This window comes from Mobula hypostoma, chromosome 15 (genome assembly GCF_963921235.1).
Source record: "Mobula hypostoma chromosome 15, sMobHyp1.1, whole genome shotgun sequence".
NCBI classification, from domain to species: domain Eukaryota; kingdom Metazoa; phylum Chordata; class Chondrichthyes; order Myliobatiformes; family Myliobatidae; genus Mobula; species Mobula hypostoma.
This window is the reverse complement of record NC_086111.1, coordinates 135,340-150,832: the sequence shown is the minus strand read 5'-3', so window position 1 is coordinate 150,832 and position 15,493 is coordinate 135,340. Positions and strand designations below refer to the sequence as shown.

The 15,493-nt window shown below is 43.5% G+C and overlaps 1 protein-coding gene across 2 annotated transcripts in view; it reads left to right on the top strand.

Moving 5' to 3' along the window:
* Window positions 1–15,493, top strand: part of fancd2 (FA complementation group D2) — a 178,429-nt gene that overhangs the window by 91,708 nt on the left and 71,228 nt on the right. For both annotated transcript variants that reach the window (XM_063067563.1, XM_063067564.1), the window contains one exon: window positions 15,272–15,387. In XM_063067563.1, coding sequence (XP_062923633.1) covers window positions 15,272–15,387 — 116 coding nt within the window. The remainder of the gene's footprint in view (window positions 1–15,271; window positions 15,388–15,493) is intronic.

Genomic DNA, 15,493 nt, shown 5'->3' with positions numbered 1-15,493 from the left:
AGATATATCTGGCTGTAATTTCATAATTATATCATAATTATTGCTATTAATCCCTTCTGCAAAGGATTAAAGCCTAAAATTTTATCAAGAGTGCCAGAAGGATTGGAAGTCGGAAAGGTAGGCAACGTAAAAAATTTCTTATTTGTAAGTATCTAAAAAGATGGGATCTAGGCAAATCAAATTTCTCAGATAACTGCTCAAAAGACATATAGCAGTTAACCAAAAATAAATTGCGAAAACATATTATGCCTTTTGTTTTCCATATCAAAAAGGCTTGGTCCATTACCGAAGGTTGGAAAAAAAATTAGATATAATAGGACTTGATAACATAAATTCATTCAGGTCAAAAAATGTACGAAATTGAAACCATATTCGCAATGTATGTTTAACTATAGGGTTGAAAATTTGTTTATTCAATTTAGATAGTGCAAAAGGCAATGAAGTTCCTAAAATGGAGGCTAAAGAAAACCCTTGTACAGAATGGCCTTCAAGGTTTACCCAATGTGGGCTTGGAGTTATATTCCAATCTTGTGTCCAAAATATTAAGTATCGGATATTAATTGCTCAGTAGTAAAATCTTAGGACAGGCAATGCCAAACCACCTTCTTTCTTAGATTTCTGTAAGTATTATTTACTTAATCTGGGATTTCTATTTTGCCATATATAAGAAGAAATTTTAGAGTCAATAATATCAAAAAAAGATTTAGGAATATAAGTCGGTATCGCTTGAAATAAAAATAAAAATTTGGGTAAAATAATCATTTTAAAAGCATTAATATGACCAATCAATGATAGAGACAAAGAGGACCATTTGGTAATCAGTTGTTTAACCTGATTAATTAATGGTAAAAGGTTGAAATTGAATAGATCCTTATGTCTCGTAGTAATTTTAACTCCCAAATAAGTAAAATAATCAGTAATCAATCTAAATGGAGAATTTCTATAAATAGGAACCTGCATATTTAATGGAAAGAGTTCACTCTTACTTTGGTTCAGTTTATAATCAGAAAAGCTACTAAACTGAGCAAGCAAAGTTAATACTGCCGGAATAGATTTTCCTGGGTTAGAAATATATAATAGTAGATCATCTACATATAGTAATAATTTATGAGTCTCATTTCCACGGGTAATACCAAATATATTAGGGGAGTCACGAATAGCAATAGCTAGCGGTTCCAAGGCAATATCAAATAGTAATGGACTAAGAGGGCAACCCTGCCTAGTACCACGGAATAAATGAAAGAAAGGAGATCTTTGTTAGTAAATACCGAGGCCAAAGGGGTAAAATATATCAGTTTAATCCAGGAAATTAATATCGGACTAAAATTGGATTTCTCAAGGGTATTAAATAAATATACCCATTCAACTCTATCAAAAGCTTTTTCAGCATCCAATGAAACGACACATTCTGGAATTTGGGTGAAGGCGTATAAAGGATATTCATTAATCTCCTAATATTAAAAAAAGAGTAACGATTTTTAATCCAGTTTGATCAGCAGAAATAATTTGGGGTATACTCCAATCTCGTTGCCAATATTTTAGAAAAAATCTTAGAATCAACATTCAGCAGAGATATAGGCCTATAAGATGCACATTCAGTAGGATCCTTATCTTTTTTTAAGAATTAGGGAAATAGAAGCTCGATAGAAAGATTGTGGTAATTTACCTATTGAAACTGCATCCCTAAAAACGCTACATAGCTAAGGAGTTAATGTAGTTGAGAAAAATTTTTAAAATTCTACTGTAAATCCATGTGGACCAGGTGCTTTACCTGAATTCATTGAAAAAATAGCGTTCTTTATTTCCTCTACAGTAATAGGCACATCTGGTTTTGAACGTTCATTAGATGATAATTTTGGAATATTCAATTTCTTAAAAAATTCATACATTATAGTGGAGTCATCAGGAAATTCTGATTGATAAAGAGAGGTATAAAATTTTTGAAAGGATTTGTTAATCTTGTCATGGTCAACTGTTAAAGTGCCATCTTGTTTACGAATTTTAAGAATCTGTCTTTTAACCGAGGCCAATTTCAATTGTTTAGCTAAAAGCTTCCCAGTTTTATCACCATGTATATAAAATTACTCTTAGTTTTGATTAATTCACTTCCAATTGAAGATGATAATAAAAGGTTATGTTCCATTTGAAGTTCAACTCTCTGTTTATAAAGTTCTTGATTAGGAGCTATAGAATATTTCTTATCAACTTCTTTAATCTTGTTAACCATTTTAAGTATTTCCTTGTTAGTTCGCTTTTTTAGTCCAGCAGTGTATGAAATAATTTGTCCACGAAACTGTCCACTTCAAGGACTTTTGGGGATTAGTAGTAGTCCAGAAGTTTTAAAAAAAAAACAATGGCTATAGCACACTATCAAGCATATCTTTCCCTCACCCCCCCGCCCCCCCAATTTCTGCTTTCCACTGGGATTGCTCCCTACGCAACTCCCTTGTCCATTCAGCCCTCCCCACTGATCTCCCCCCGGCTCGTATCCTTGCAAGCAGAACAAGTACTATGCTTGCCCCTACTCTTCCTCCCTCACTACTATTCAGGGACCCAAACAGTCCTTCCAGGTGAGGTGACACTTCACCTATGAGTCTGTTGAGGACATATACTGTGTCCGGTACTCCTGGTGTGACCTCCTGTATATCAGTGAGACCTGACGTAGATCGGGAGAGCGCTTTGTTGAGCACCTACGCTCCCTCTGCCAGAAAAAAAATATCTCCCAGTGGCCACCCATTTTAATTCCACTTCTCATTCCCATTCTGATATGTCCTTCCATGGCTTCCTCCATTGTCATGATGAGGCCACACTTAGGTTGGAGGAACAACGCCTTGTATTGCATCTGGGTAGCCTCCAACCTGATGGCATGAACATCGATTTCTCGAACTTCTGGTAATGCCCCCCTCCTCCCCTTACCTTCATTTCCCGTTCCCTTTTCCCTCTCTCATTCTCCTTGCCTGCCCATCACCTCCCTCTGGTGCTCCTCCCACCTTTTCTTTCTTCCATGGCCTTCTGTCCTTTTCTATCAGATTCCCCCTTCTCCAGCCCTATATCACTTTCACCAATCAACTTCCCAGCTGTTTACTTCATCCTTCCCCTTTGGGTTTCACCTATCACCTTACGTTTCTCTCTCCCCTTCCCCCACCTTTTAAATATACTCCTCAGCGTTTTTTTCCTCCAGTTATGCCAAAGGGTTTTGGCCCAAAACATCAACTGTACTCTTTTCCATAGACGCTGCCTGGCCTGCTGAGTTCCCCCAGCATTTTGTGTGTGTTGTCAAGAAAGGGTTGAACAGCTTGAATCTCTTCTCTTATGGAAAGAAGACTGAAAGTAACAAAGCAGATCTTTATATGACAAATAGTTGTGATGGACTGGATACAGGGAGAATGTTTCCAGTTGTGTAGATGAGGAGAATTTGGGACCATTATTATAAAATAGTTACCAAGTAATCCAGTATGGAATTCAAAGGAAGCTTCTTTACCTAAAGAGTGATCAGACTGTGAAACTTTCTCTGCGAAGTGGTTGAAGTAGGATGTGTAGATGAATTTCAGGGCAGCATGGGCAAAGCAGACAAGGAAAATTACACTCTAAAAATCTGTTAAGCTTATATGAGAGAAGACTGAAGGAGACTGCAATGGTTGGTCCATTTGACTTATCTGTGCAGCTGTTTAATTTAATCCTATGTAAATATTTCAAATGTAATAGCTATCTGCAGTGCGTAGCACAGCACACTGTGATTAAACCCTTACGTGGTGTATTCTAGGCTGCTGCACTAAGTTCAGGTGTTTGAGTTCCAGCAGCTCCATCACGGGCATTAGGCTCCCCAACATCATTGACATCTTCAAAGGGTGGTGCTTCAAAAAGGTGGCACCCGTCATTAAGGACCCTGTTCACCCAGGACGTGCCCTCTTATTACTACCATCAGACAGGAGATACAGGAGGAGCCTGAAGACATGCACTCAATGTCTTAGGAACAGCTTCCTCCTCTACACCATCAGATTTATGAATGGAAAATGAATTACTCCATGAACACTACCTCACTATTTGTGTTCCCTTTCTGCATTGCTGGTTTATTTTTTAATATATATTATTGTAAGTGGCCTATCAGCAGCGTCAACAGAGCTTTACCAAGAGGGAATTCTCGCAGGTCAGCGGCGGTTATTTAAAAAGGGAGCTTCGAGAGTGTTTGTCCATTGTACGTGGCCTATCAGCGGCGAGGTAAATTACCTGTGAGGAATAGAAACAGGAAGTATGTCTGTCAGGCTGGTGTTCTGTGCTGGGTGTCAGATGTGGGAAGTTCGGGAGACTCCCAGCCTCCAGGATGGCCACATCTTCAGCTCATTAGGGAACTGGAGCTGCAGCTTGATGACCATCCTCAGGTCAGGGAAAGTGAGGATGTGATAGAGAGGAGCAAGAGGCCAGTAGTCACACCAGGGACCTCGGGAGACTGGTAAGTGGGTAACAGTCAGGAGAGGGAAGGGCAACAGTCAGATACTAGAGAGTACCCCTGTGGCTGTCCAACTTAACAATAAGTGCTCCTGTTTGCCTGGGGAAGCGACAGTGGCCACACCTCTGGCACAGAGTCTGGCCCTGTGGCTCAGGAGGATAGGGAAATGAAGAAGGCAGCAGTAATAGGGGACTCTATAGTTAAGGGGTCAGACAGGTGATTCTGTGGACGCAGGAAAGAAAGACGGATGGTAGCTTGCCTCCCAGGTGCCAGGGTCCGGGATGTTTCTCATTGCGTCCATGATATCCTGAAGTGGGAAGGTGAACAGCCAGAGGTCGTGATACTTATTGGTACCAATGACATAGGTAGGAAAAGGGAAGAGGTCCTGAAAACAGACTGCTTGGAGTTAGGAAGGAAGTTGAGAAGCAGGACCTCAAAGGGAGTAATCTCAGGATTACTTCCTGTGCCACGCGACAGTGAGTTTAGGAATAGAGTGAGATGGAGGATGATGTGTGGCTGAGTGATTGGAGCAGGGGGCAGGAATTCAGACTTCTGGATCATTGGGACCTCTTTTGGGGCAGGTGCAACCTGTACAAAAAGGACCAATATCCTGGCAGGGAGGTTTGCTAAGGTTATTGCGGAGAGTTTAAACTAGAATTGCGAGGGGCTGGGAACCGAACTGAAGAGATGGAGGAAGGGGTGGTTGGCTCACAAATAGAAAAAGCTTGGAGACAGTCCGAGAGAGAGAATAGGCAGCTGATAGCGAAGGGATACGGTCAGACCGATAGTTTGAAATGTATCTATTTTAATGCAAGAAGCAAAATGAACAAAGCAAATGAGCTCAGAGCGTGGATCAGTACTTGGAACTATGATGTTACAGAGACTTGGATGGCTCAAGGGCAGGAATGGTTAACTAGACTGCCAGGCTTTAGATGTTTCAGAAAGGACATGGAGGGAGACAAAAGAGGTGGGGGTGTGGTATTGCTGATCAGAGATAGTGTCACGGCTGCAGAAAAGGAGGAAGTCATGGAGGGATTGTCTACTGAGTCTCTGTTGGTGGAAGTTAGAAACGGGAAGGGGTCAATAACTCTACTGGGTGTTTTTTATAGACCACCCAATAGTAACAGGGACATTGAGGAGCAGATAGGGAGACAGATTCTGGAAAGGTGTAATAATAACAGGGTTGTCGTGGTAGGAGGTTTTAATTTCCCAAATATTGATTGGCATCTCGCTAGAGCAAGGGGTTTAGATGGGGTGAAGTTTGTCAGATATGTTCAGGAAGGTTTCCTGACACAATATGTAGATAAGCCTACAAGAGGAGAGGCTGTACTTGATCTGGTATTGGGAAATGAACCTGGTCGGGTGTCAGGTCTCTCAGTGGGAGAGCATTTTGGAGATAGTGATCACAATTCTATCTCCTTTACCACAGCATTGGAGAGAGATAGGAACAGACAAGTTAGGAAAGTGTTTAATTGGAGGAAGAGGAAATACGAAGCTATCAGGCAGGAACTTGGAAGCATAAACTGGGAACAGATGGTCTCAGGTAAATGTACAGCAGTAATGTGGCAAATGTTCAGGGGATACTGGCGTGTCGTTCTGCATAGGTATGTTCCAATGAGACAGGGAAAGGATGGCAGGGTACAGGAACCGTGGTGTACAAAGGCGGTTGTAAATCTAGTCAAGAAGAAAAGAAAGGCTTACGAAATGTTCAAAAAACTAGGTAATGATAGAGATCTAGAAGATTATAAGGCTAGCAAGAAGGAGCTTAAGAATGAAATTAGGAGAGCCAGAAGGGGCCTTGAGAAAGTCTTGCCAAGTAGGTTTAAAGAAAACCCTAAGGCATTCTGCAAGTATGTGAAGAGCAAGAGGATAAGACATGAGAGAATAGGACCAATCAAGTGTGACAGTGGAAAAAGTGACAGATTCAAGAAAGGGAGGAGAGGTTGCCCAGGAAATTATAGACTAGTGAGTCTTACTTCGGTGGTTGATAAGTTATTGGAGAAGATCCTGAGAGGCAGGATTTACGAACATTTGGAGAGGCATAATATGATTAGGAATAGTCAGCATGGCTTTGTCAGAGGCAGATTGTGCCTTACGAGCCTGACTGAATTTTTTGAGGATGTGACTAAACACATTGATGAAGGTAGAGCAGTAGATGCAGTGTATATGGATTTCAGCAAGGCATTTGACAAGGTACTCCATGCAAGGCTTATTGAGAAAGTAAGGAGGCATGGGATCCAGAATTGGCTTGCCCACAGAAGGCTAAGAGTGGTTGTAGATAGGTCATATTCTGCATGGTCGGTGAGCAGTAGTTCTGGAACCCCTTCTCTTTGTGATTTTTATAATTGACCTGGATGAGGAAGTGGAGGAACACACATCAAAGTTGCTGGTGAACGCAGCAGGCCAGGCAGCATCTCTAGGAAAAGGTACCTCTTCCTAGAGATGCTGCCTGGCCTGCTGCATTCACCGGCAACTTTGATGTGTGTTGCTTGAATTTCCAGCATCTGCAGAATTCCTGTTGTTTGAGGAAGTGGAGTGATGGGTTAGTAAATTTGCTGATGACACAAAGGTTGGTGTTGTGGATAGTGTGGAGGGCTATCAGAGGTTACTGCGAGGCATTGATATGACGCAAAACTGTGCTGAGAAGTGGCAGATGGAGATAAGTGTGAGTTGGTTCATTTTGGTAGGTCAAATATGATGGCTGAATATAGTATTAATGGTAAGACCCTTGGCAGTGTGGAGGATCAGAGGGATCTTGGGGTCCGAGTCCATAGGACACTCCAAGCTGCTGCGCAGGTTGACTCTGGTTAAGAAGGCATATGGTGCATCGGCCTTCATCAACTGTGGGATTGAGTTTAAGAGCCAAGAATTAATGTTACAGCTTTATAGCACCCTGGTCAGAGCCTGCTTGGAGTACTGTGCTCAGTCTGTTCACCTCACTGCAGGGAGGATGTGGAAACTATAAAAAGGGTGCAGAGGAGATTTACAAGGATGTTGCCTGGATTGCGGGACATGCCTTATGAGAATAGGTTGAGTGAACGCGGTCTTTTCTTGACGTGGTGGAAGATGAGCGGTGACCTGATAGAGGTGTATAAGATGATGAGAGGCATTGATCATGTGGTTAGTCATAGGCTTTTTCCCGGGGCTGAAATGGCTAACACGAGAGGGCACAATTTTAAGGTGCTTGGAAGTAGTTACCGAGGAGATGTCAGGGGTAAGTTTTTTACGCAAAGAGTGATGAGTGCATGGAATAGGCTGCCAGCAACGGAGGTTGAGGCAGATACGATAGGACTTTTAAGAGACTCCTGGATAGGTACATGGAGCTTAGAAAATAGAGGGCTATGCGTAACCCTAGGTAATTTCTAAAATTAGTTCATGTTCGGCACAGGATTGTGGGCCGAAGGGCCTGTATCGTGCTGTCAGTTTTCTATGTTATTAATAGTATTTTAACGTCTGCTCTGTACTGCTGCAAAGCATCAAATTTTACAACTCTGAGTTGCAAGTTCACATTTTCACTAATTTTGTGCATAACACTTCTTCAACGATGTGTCAATGATTTACTATAGTCAGTGATTGTAATTAAGAATCTAATTTATTTCCGCTCCCTGACCTGAATCGATTAACATTGCCTGAGGTGATTTTAACTTGCAATGCAGATTTTGGATTGAATGCCAGACCTTCTTGTTTTCTTATCTGTACTGCTGCTTATAGATAAGTTTTGAGAAATTAGTGAAGCATATTTTCGACAGGCCTATTAATGTGGGATGATGAATGCAGTGCAGAAACTTTGAGTAAAGTACCAATGAACATTCTGATCATGAAATCATTTACAAACTTTGGAAGTGTATTATTCTTCTCCAATATCCATAGAAACTTAGAAAACCTACAGCACAATACAGGCCCTTCGGCCCACAAAGTTGTGCCAAACATGTCCCTACTTTAGAAATTACTAGGCTTACCCATAGCCCTCTGTTTTTCTAAGCTCCATGTTCCTATCCAAAAGTCTCTTAAAAGACCCTATTGTATCCGCCTCCACCACTGTTGCCGGCAGCACATTCCACACACTCACCACTCTGAGTAAAAAAACTTACCCCTGACATACTCCAGAACTGAGCACAGTACTCCAAGTGGGGTCTGACTAGGGTCCTATATAGCTGCAACATTACCTCTCGGCTCCTAAATTCAATTCCATGATTGATGAAGGCCAATACACCGTACGGCTTCTTAACCACAGAGTCAACCTGCGTAGCTGCTTTGAGTGTCCTATGGACTCAGACCCCAAGATCCCTCTGATCCTCCACACTGCCAAGAGTCTTACCATTAATACTATATTCTGCCATCATATTTGACCTACCAAAATGAACCACTTCACACTTATCTGGGTTGAACTCCATCTGCCACTTCTCAGCACAGTTTTGCATCCTATCAATGTCCCGCTGTAACCTCTGACAGCCCTCCACACTATCCACAACACCCCCAACCTTTGTGTCATCAGCAAACTTACTAACCCATCCCTTGAGAAGATGGTAAATTGTCTTGGACTTGTATAGGTTATCTAGCAAAGGTTCTACCTTAGTGTAATTGGATAGGTAGCTGCAAGTCTTTTTTTCCACAGCAGGTGGTCTGTGATTTATGTTTAAGCATTTGTTCGTTTATGCTATTTACTATTCGGTTTCCCACCAATGGAAGTGTAGTTAAATTTTCCTACCTGCATATAGGCAGAGGCTAAAAAGCAAAGCTCCAGAGAATAGGACAACAAGAGGTGTTTGCGGCAGGCAGAGGAGTGGCTACGGGATTGCTTTTAGTCGAGGGACTGCACTGTGTGAAGGACTCATCTGGGGATCTGAGTGAATACATCATGGTTGTAACAGACTTTATTTAAACAGGTATAATCAAGTGTGTCCCCACAAAATCATTCAGGGTCTTCCCCAATCAGAAACTCTGGATGAACCATGAGATCCAGAATCTGCTGAGAGCCAGATAGAAGCATTCAGGTTTGGTGACCAAGGAAGTTACAAAAGGTCCAGGTACAAACTCCAGAATGCTATCTCGCTGGTGGTAGCAACTCTGAACCGAACTTGAATTGATGAAGAATGTGGTAGGCCTTGAATCATCTCTTATCAAGTTAAATTAAGCAGCATAGCAGACACCAGGGCTTTCACTTTCAGATGAACTTATGCTTGCTTTAACTGTCAAAACATAGAAGAACCATCACAAACGTGCACATCCCCCAGTGATCATATGATTTCAGTCTCTGAACCTGAAATGTGAGCAGCCACGAACCCACGAAAAGCATCTGGCCCAGATGGGGTACCTGACCAAGTATGAAAGACCTGTGCTGATCAGCTGGTTGGAGATCTTTAACCTCTTGCTTTAGCAGTGTGTGGTGCCCACCTGCTTCGAGCAGGCTTCCTTTATACCGGTGCCTACCAGGAGTACGGTGACCTGCCTCAGTGACCAGCGCCTAGCAGCACTCACATCCACAGTGGTGAAGTGCTTGGAGAGGTTGGTGATGAAACATATCAACTCCAGGCAGAAAAGTGACTTAGAATCTGCTCTAGACCTGAAATTGGAGCGGATCTATCTCATTGGCTCTTCACTCGACCCTAGAACAGCTGGACAGCAAAGATGCATACATCACACTGCTCTTCATCAAGTACAGGACGGCATTCAATGTCATCATCCCCTCAAGCTCCAAGACCCTTGGCCTCAATACCTCCTTGTGCAGTTGGATCCTCAGTTTCCTCACTTGCAGACTCCAGTCAGTTCAGATTGGCAACAACATCTCCCACACGATCTCCATCTGCAGGTGCACCACAAGGCTTTGTGCTTAGTTCCCTGCTGTACAAGTTTTACACTTATGACTGTGTGACTAGCACAGATCCAAACCAATGCTGGTGACACCACTGTCACAAGCTGAATCAAAGGTGGTGAATCAGCATATAGGAGGGAGATTGAAAATCTGGCTGGATGGTGTCATAACAACAATATCTCACTCAATGTCAGCAAGACCAAGGAACTCATTATAGAATTCAGGAGAAGGAAACCAAATATCCTTGAGCCAAACACAAGGAAATCTGCAGATGCTGGAAATTCAAGCAACACACATCAAAGTTGCTGGTGAACGCAGCAGGCCAGGCAGCATCTCTAGGAAGAGGTACAGTCGACGTTTCGGGCCGAGACCCTTCGTCAGGAGCCAGTCCTCATTGGAAGATCAGAGGTGGAGATGGTTAGCAAATTTAAATTCCTTGTTGTTATTATTTCGGACGACCTGTCCTGTGCCCAGCAAGTACGTGCCATTACAAAGAAAGCCCAGCAGCGCCTCTACTTCCTTTGTGGAGATTCAGCACAACCTCTAAAACTTTGACAACCTTATATAAATATGTAATGGAGAGTATTTTGACTGGCTGCATCACAGCCTGTTAAGGAAGCACCAATGCCCTCAGACAGAAAATCCTACAAAAGGTGAATACAGCCCAGTCAATCATGGCTAATGCCCTCTCAGCCGTTGAGCACATCTACGTGAAGCACAGTCACAGGAAAGCAGCAGCCATCATCAGGGACCCCCACCACCCAGGACATGATCTCTTCTCACTGCTGCCATCAGGAAGAAGGTACAGGAGCCTCAGGACTCACATTACCAGGTTCAGGAGCAGTTATTAGCCCTCAACCATCAGATTCTTGAACCAATGGGGATAACTTCACTCAACTTCACTTGCCCCATCATTGAAATGTTCCCACAACCAATGAACTCATTTTTAAGGACTCTTCATCTCATGTTTTTCCCAACCACCGGGCCGAAGGCATGTGCTACTGGACTGCGAGGAAACGATATAGGTCAGCTGCACCTTTCCTCATTCCCTGTTACGCACTGTTGAACTTGAACATAGGGTTGCCAACTGTCCCGTATTTTGGGCTAAATTGGTTTCTCCCATACGGGACTGCCCTTGTCCTGTATTTCCCCCGCTAAGGAAGAGTGTTCCTATGAAACCTTTCGTGCCGAAATGGCGTAAAGTGAAGAAGCAATTACCATTAATTTATACGGGGAAAATTTTTTAGCATTCCCGGACCCAAAAAATAACCAAAAAATAATCATACCAAATTACACATAAAATAATACTAACGTATAGTAAAAGCAGGAATGATATGATGAATACACAGTCTATATAAAGTAGGAATAATGTATGTACAGTATAGTTGGGAAGATTAAACCAAAACCGATTTGTGGAAAAAAAAATCGTCATGTACGCGCATGCGCACAGAGGTACCCGTGCAAGGCTTCATGGTCATGGTAGTCTTTCTCGGGGTAAACCAAAGTGTCCCGTATTTGACTGCTACTTTTGTCCTTTATTTGGGAGTGAGAAAGTTGGCAATCCTAACTGTAAAAGATATGTTGAGGTGAGTTTAACCCTACTTGAACACCCCCCCCCCCCCACCTCCTCCCCGGTCAGCCAGTCAGCAAGAATATTGTCAATATTAGACCGGTCCGCGGTGCAAAAAAGGTTGGGAACCCCTGCTGTAGGCTGAGATTTCCAAGAAATGTACTCTATAGAAGCTTGCCTCACAGCCTTTCCAACTTGATTGCGTTTTTTGACAAGGTGGTGAGAGAGATTGTTTTGGGTAGGGCATTGGATGTTGTCTACATGGATTTTAGTAAGGCGCTTGACAGAGTCCCTCATAGGAGGCCAATCCAGAAGATTAAGATGCATGGGGGCCACAGCTAATTGGCTGTTTCAACTCAGAACTGGTTTGCACATTGAGGACAGGGCAGTGGTTGAAGGGATTTATTTGAGCTGGAGGTCTGTAATTTGTGGAATTCCTCAAGGATTTGTGCTGGGACTTCTGCTATTTGTAATGTATATAAAAGACCTGGATGAAAATGTAGATGAGTAGGTTAGTAAATTTGCGGATGATACCAAGATTGTGGAGTTGTAGATTGAGTAGAAGACTGGCAAAGAATACAATATGATAAAGATCAGTTGCAGATATGGGCTGAGAAATGGCAGGTGGTGTTTAACCCAGATAAATGTGAGGCGTTGCACCTTGGTAGGGCAAATGCAAGGACACAGTACACTGTTAAGGGAAAAATCCTTAACAGTGTTGCTGAGCAGAGAGATCTTGGGATCCAAGTTCATAGCTCCTTGAAAGTGGCTACAGAGATCCATAAGGTGATTGGGAAGGCTTATGGAATACTTGCTTTTATTAGTCGAGGCACCGAGTTCAAAAGTCAGGACGTTATGTTGCAACTTTATAAAACTCTGGTGGTTAGGCCACAACTGAAGTATTGTATACAGTTCCAGTTATCCTGCTAAAGGAAGGATGTTGAGGCTTTGGAGAGGGTACGGGATGCTGCTCAGTTTAGAGGGCATGTGCTATCACAAGAAGTTGGATAAGCTTGGGTTGTTTTCTCTGGAGTGTTGGAGGCTGAGGAGAGATCTAACAGAGATTTACAAGATTATGAGAGGCATAGATAGAGTGGAGAGAGAGCATCTTTTTCCCAGGGTTGAAATTGGTAATATCAGAGGGCATGCATTGAAGGTAGAGGGGGTAGGTTCAAGAGGGATGTGAGGAATAAGTTTTTTTACTCAGTCATGGATACCAAGAATGCACTGCTTGGTATGGTGGTGGAGGCAAATACATTAGAGGCTTTTAAGAAACGTTTAGATAGGCACATGAATGTAAGGAAGATCGAGGAATATGAAGCAACACACATCAAAGTAGCTGGTGAACGCAGCAGGCCAGGCAGCATCTCTAGGAAGAGGTACAGTTGATGTTTCGGGCCGGGACCCTTCGTCAGGACTAAGTGAAAGAAGAGCTAGTAAGAGATTTGAAAGTGGGAGGGGGAGGGGGAGATCCAAAATGATAGGAGAAGACAGGAGGGGGAGGGGTGGAGCCACGAGCTGGACAGGTGATTGGCAAAAGGGATATGAGAGGATCATGGGACAGGAGGCCCAGGGAGAAGGAAAAAGGGGATGGGGGGTAAAACCCAGAGGATGGGCAAGGGGTATAGTCAGAGGGACAGAGGGAGAAAAAGGAGAGAGAGAGAGAGGGAATGTGTGTATATAAATAAATAACGGATGGGGTACGAGGGGGAGGTGGGGCATTAGCGGAAGTTAGAGAATTCAATGTTCATGCCATCAGGTTGGAGGCTACCCAGACGGAATATAAGGTGTTCTTCCAACCTGAGTGTGGCTTCATCTTTACAGTAGAGGAGGCCATGGATAGACATGTCAGAATGGGAATGGGATGTGGAATTAATATGTGTGGCCACTGGGAGATCCTGTTTTCTCTGGCGGACAGAGCGTAGGTGTTCAGCAAAATGATCTCCCAGTCTGCGTTGGGTCTCGCCAATATATAGAAGGCCACATCGGGAGCACCGGACGCAGTATATCGCCCCAGCTGACTCATAGGTGAAGTGTCGCCTCACCTGGGAGGACTGTTTGGGGCCCTGAATGGTGGTAAGGGAGGAAGTGTAAGGGCATGTGTAGCACTTGGTCTGCTTACAAGGATAAGTGCCAGGAGGGAGATCAGTGGGGAGGGATGGGGGGGATGAATGGACAAGGGAGTCGCGTAGGGAGCGATCCCTGCAGAAAGCAGAGGGGGGGGGAAGGAAAGATGTGCTTAGTGGTGGGATCCCGTTGGAGGTGGCGGAAGTTACGGAGAATAATACGTTGGACCCTTACCACCATTCAGGGCCCCAGACAGTCCTCCCAGGTGAGGCGACGCTTCACTTGTGAGTCGGCTGGGGTGATATACTGCGTCCGGTGCTCCCGATGTGGCCTTCTATATATTGGCGAGACCCGACGCAGACTGGGAGATCGTTTTGCTGAACACCCTGCTCTGTCTGCCAGAGAAAGCAGAATCTCCCAGTGGCCGCCATTTTAATTCCACATCCCATTCCCATTCTGACATGTCTATCCACGGCCTCCTCTACTGTAAAGATGAAGCCACACTCAGGTTGGAGGAACAACACCTTGTATTCCGTCTGGGTAGCCTCCAACATGATGGTATGAACATTGACTTCTCTAACTTCCGCTAATGCCCCACCTCCCCCTCGTACCTCATCCGTTATTTATATACACACATTCTTTCTCTCACTCTCCTTTTTCTCCCTCTGTCCCTCTGACTATACCCCTTGCCCATCCTCTGGGGTTTTCCCCTCCCCTCCCTCTTTTCCTTCTCCCTGGGCCTCCTGTCCCATGATCCTCTCATATCCCTTTTGCCAATCACCTGTCCAGCTCTTGGCTCCATCCCTCCCCCTCCCGTCTTCTCCTATCATTTTGGATCTCCCCCTCCCCCTCCCACTTTCAAATCTCTACTAGCTCTTCCTTCAGTTAGTCCTGACGAAGGGTCTCGGCCCGAAACGTCGACTATACCTCTTCCTAGAGATGCTGCCTGGCCTGCTGCATTCACCAGCAACTTTGATGTGTGTTGCTTGAATTTCCAGCATCTGCAGAATTCCTCGTGTTTGCGAGGAATATGAACATAGCATTGGTAAGAGGAATTAATGTTTGGGTGTTTTTGATTTGCTTTTTAGCTGTTTTGGCACAATATTGTGGACTGAATGACCTTTTCCTCTGCTGTACTTGTCTGGGTAAAACACTATGTAGTAATAGTGTGTATAGCAATGTATGAAGAGTATGAATTGAATTTCACACTTGTCTAGATTATAACAGATTTTATCAGGTAATATTTTATTAAATACTTATAAAATACTGTCGTAGCACAATACACAGTAAATCTGGCTTCTTAGAATCTGAAGTCAATGTAAAGTCCATGTTTGTTGGGGTATTTGTCTTTACTCAGCTTATTGTCTCATTGCAGGTTGTCCACTTTATCTGACTGACTTGGAGCTTGTGGAGAAGGTGGAGTCTCTGTCCAAACAAGAACGGGAGTTGCTTTGTTCACTGCTGTTTCATGCCCTCAACTGGTTCAGAGAGGTAATGTTACCTGAAACATGGTCTGGTACAAGTCTGCAACTGAACAGGCGCTAGCTTCTGATTTCTAAAAGCCCACTTTGTGATATCTCTGCTAAAGTTTACTGAA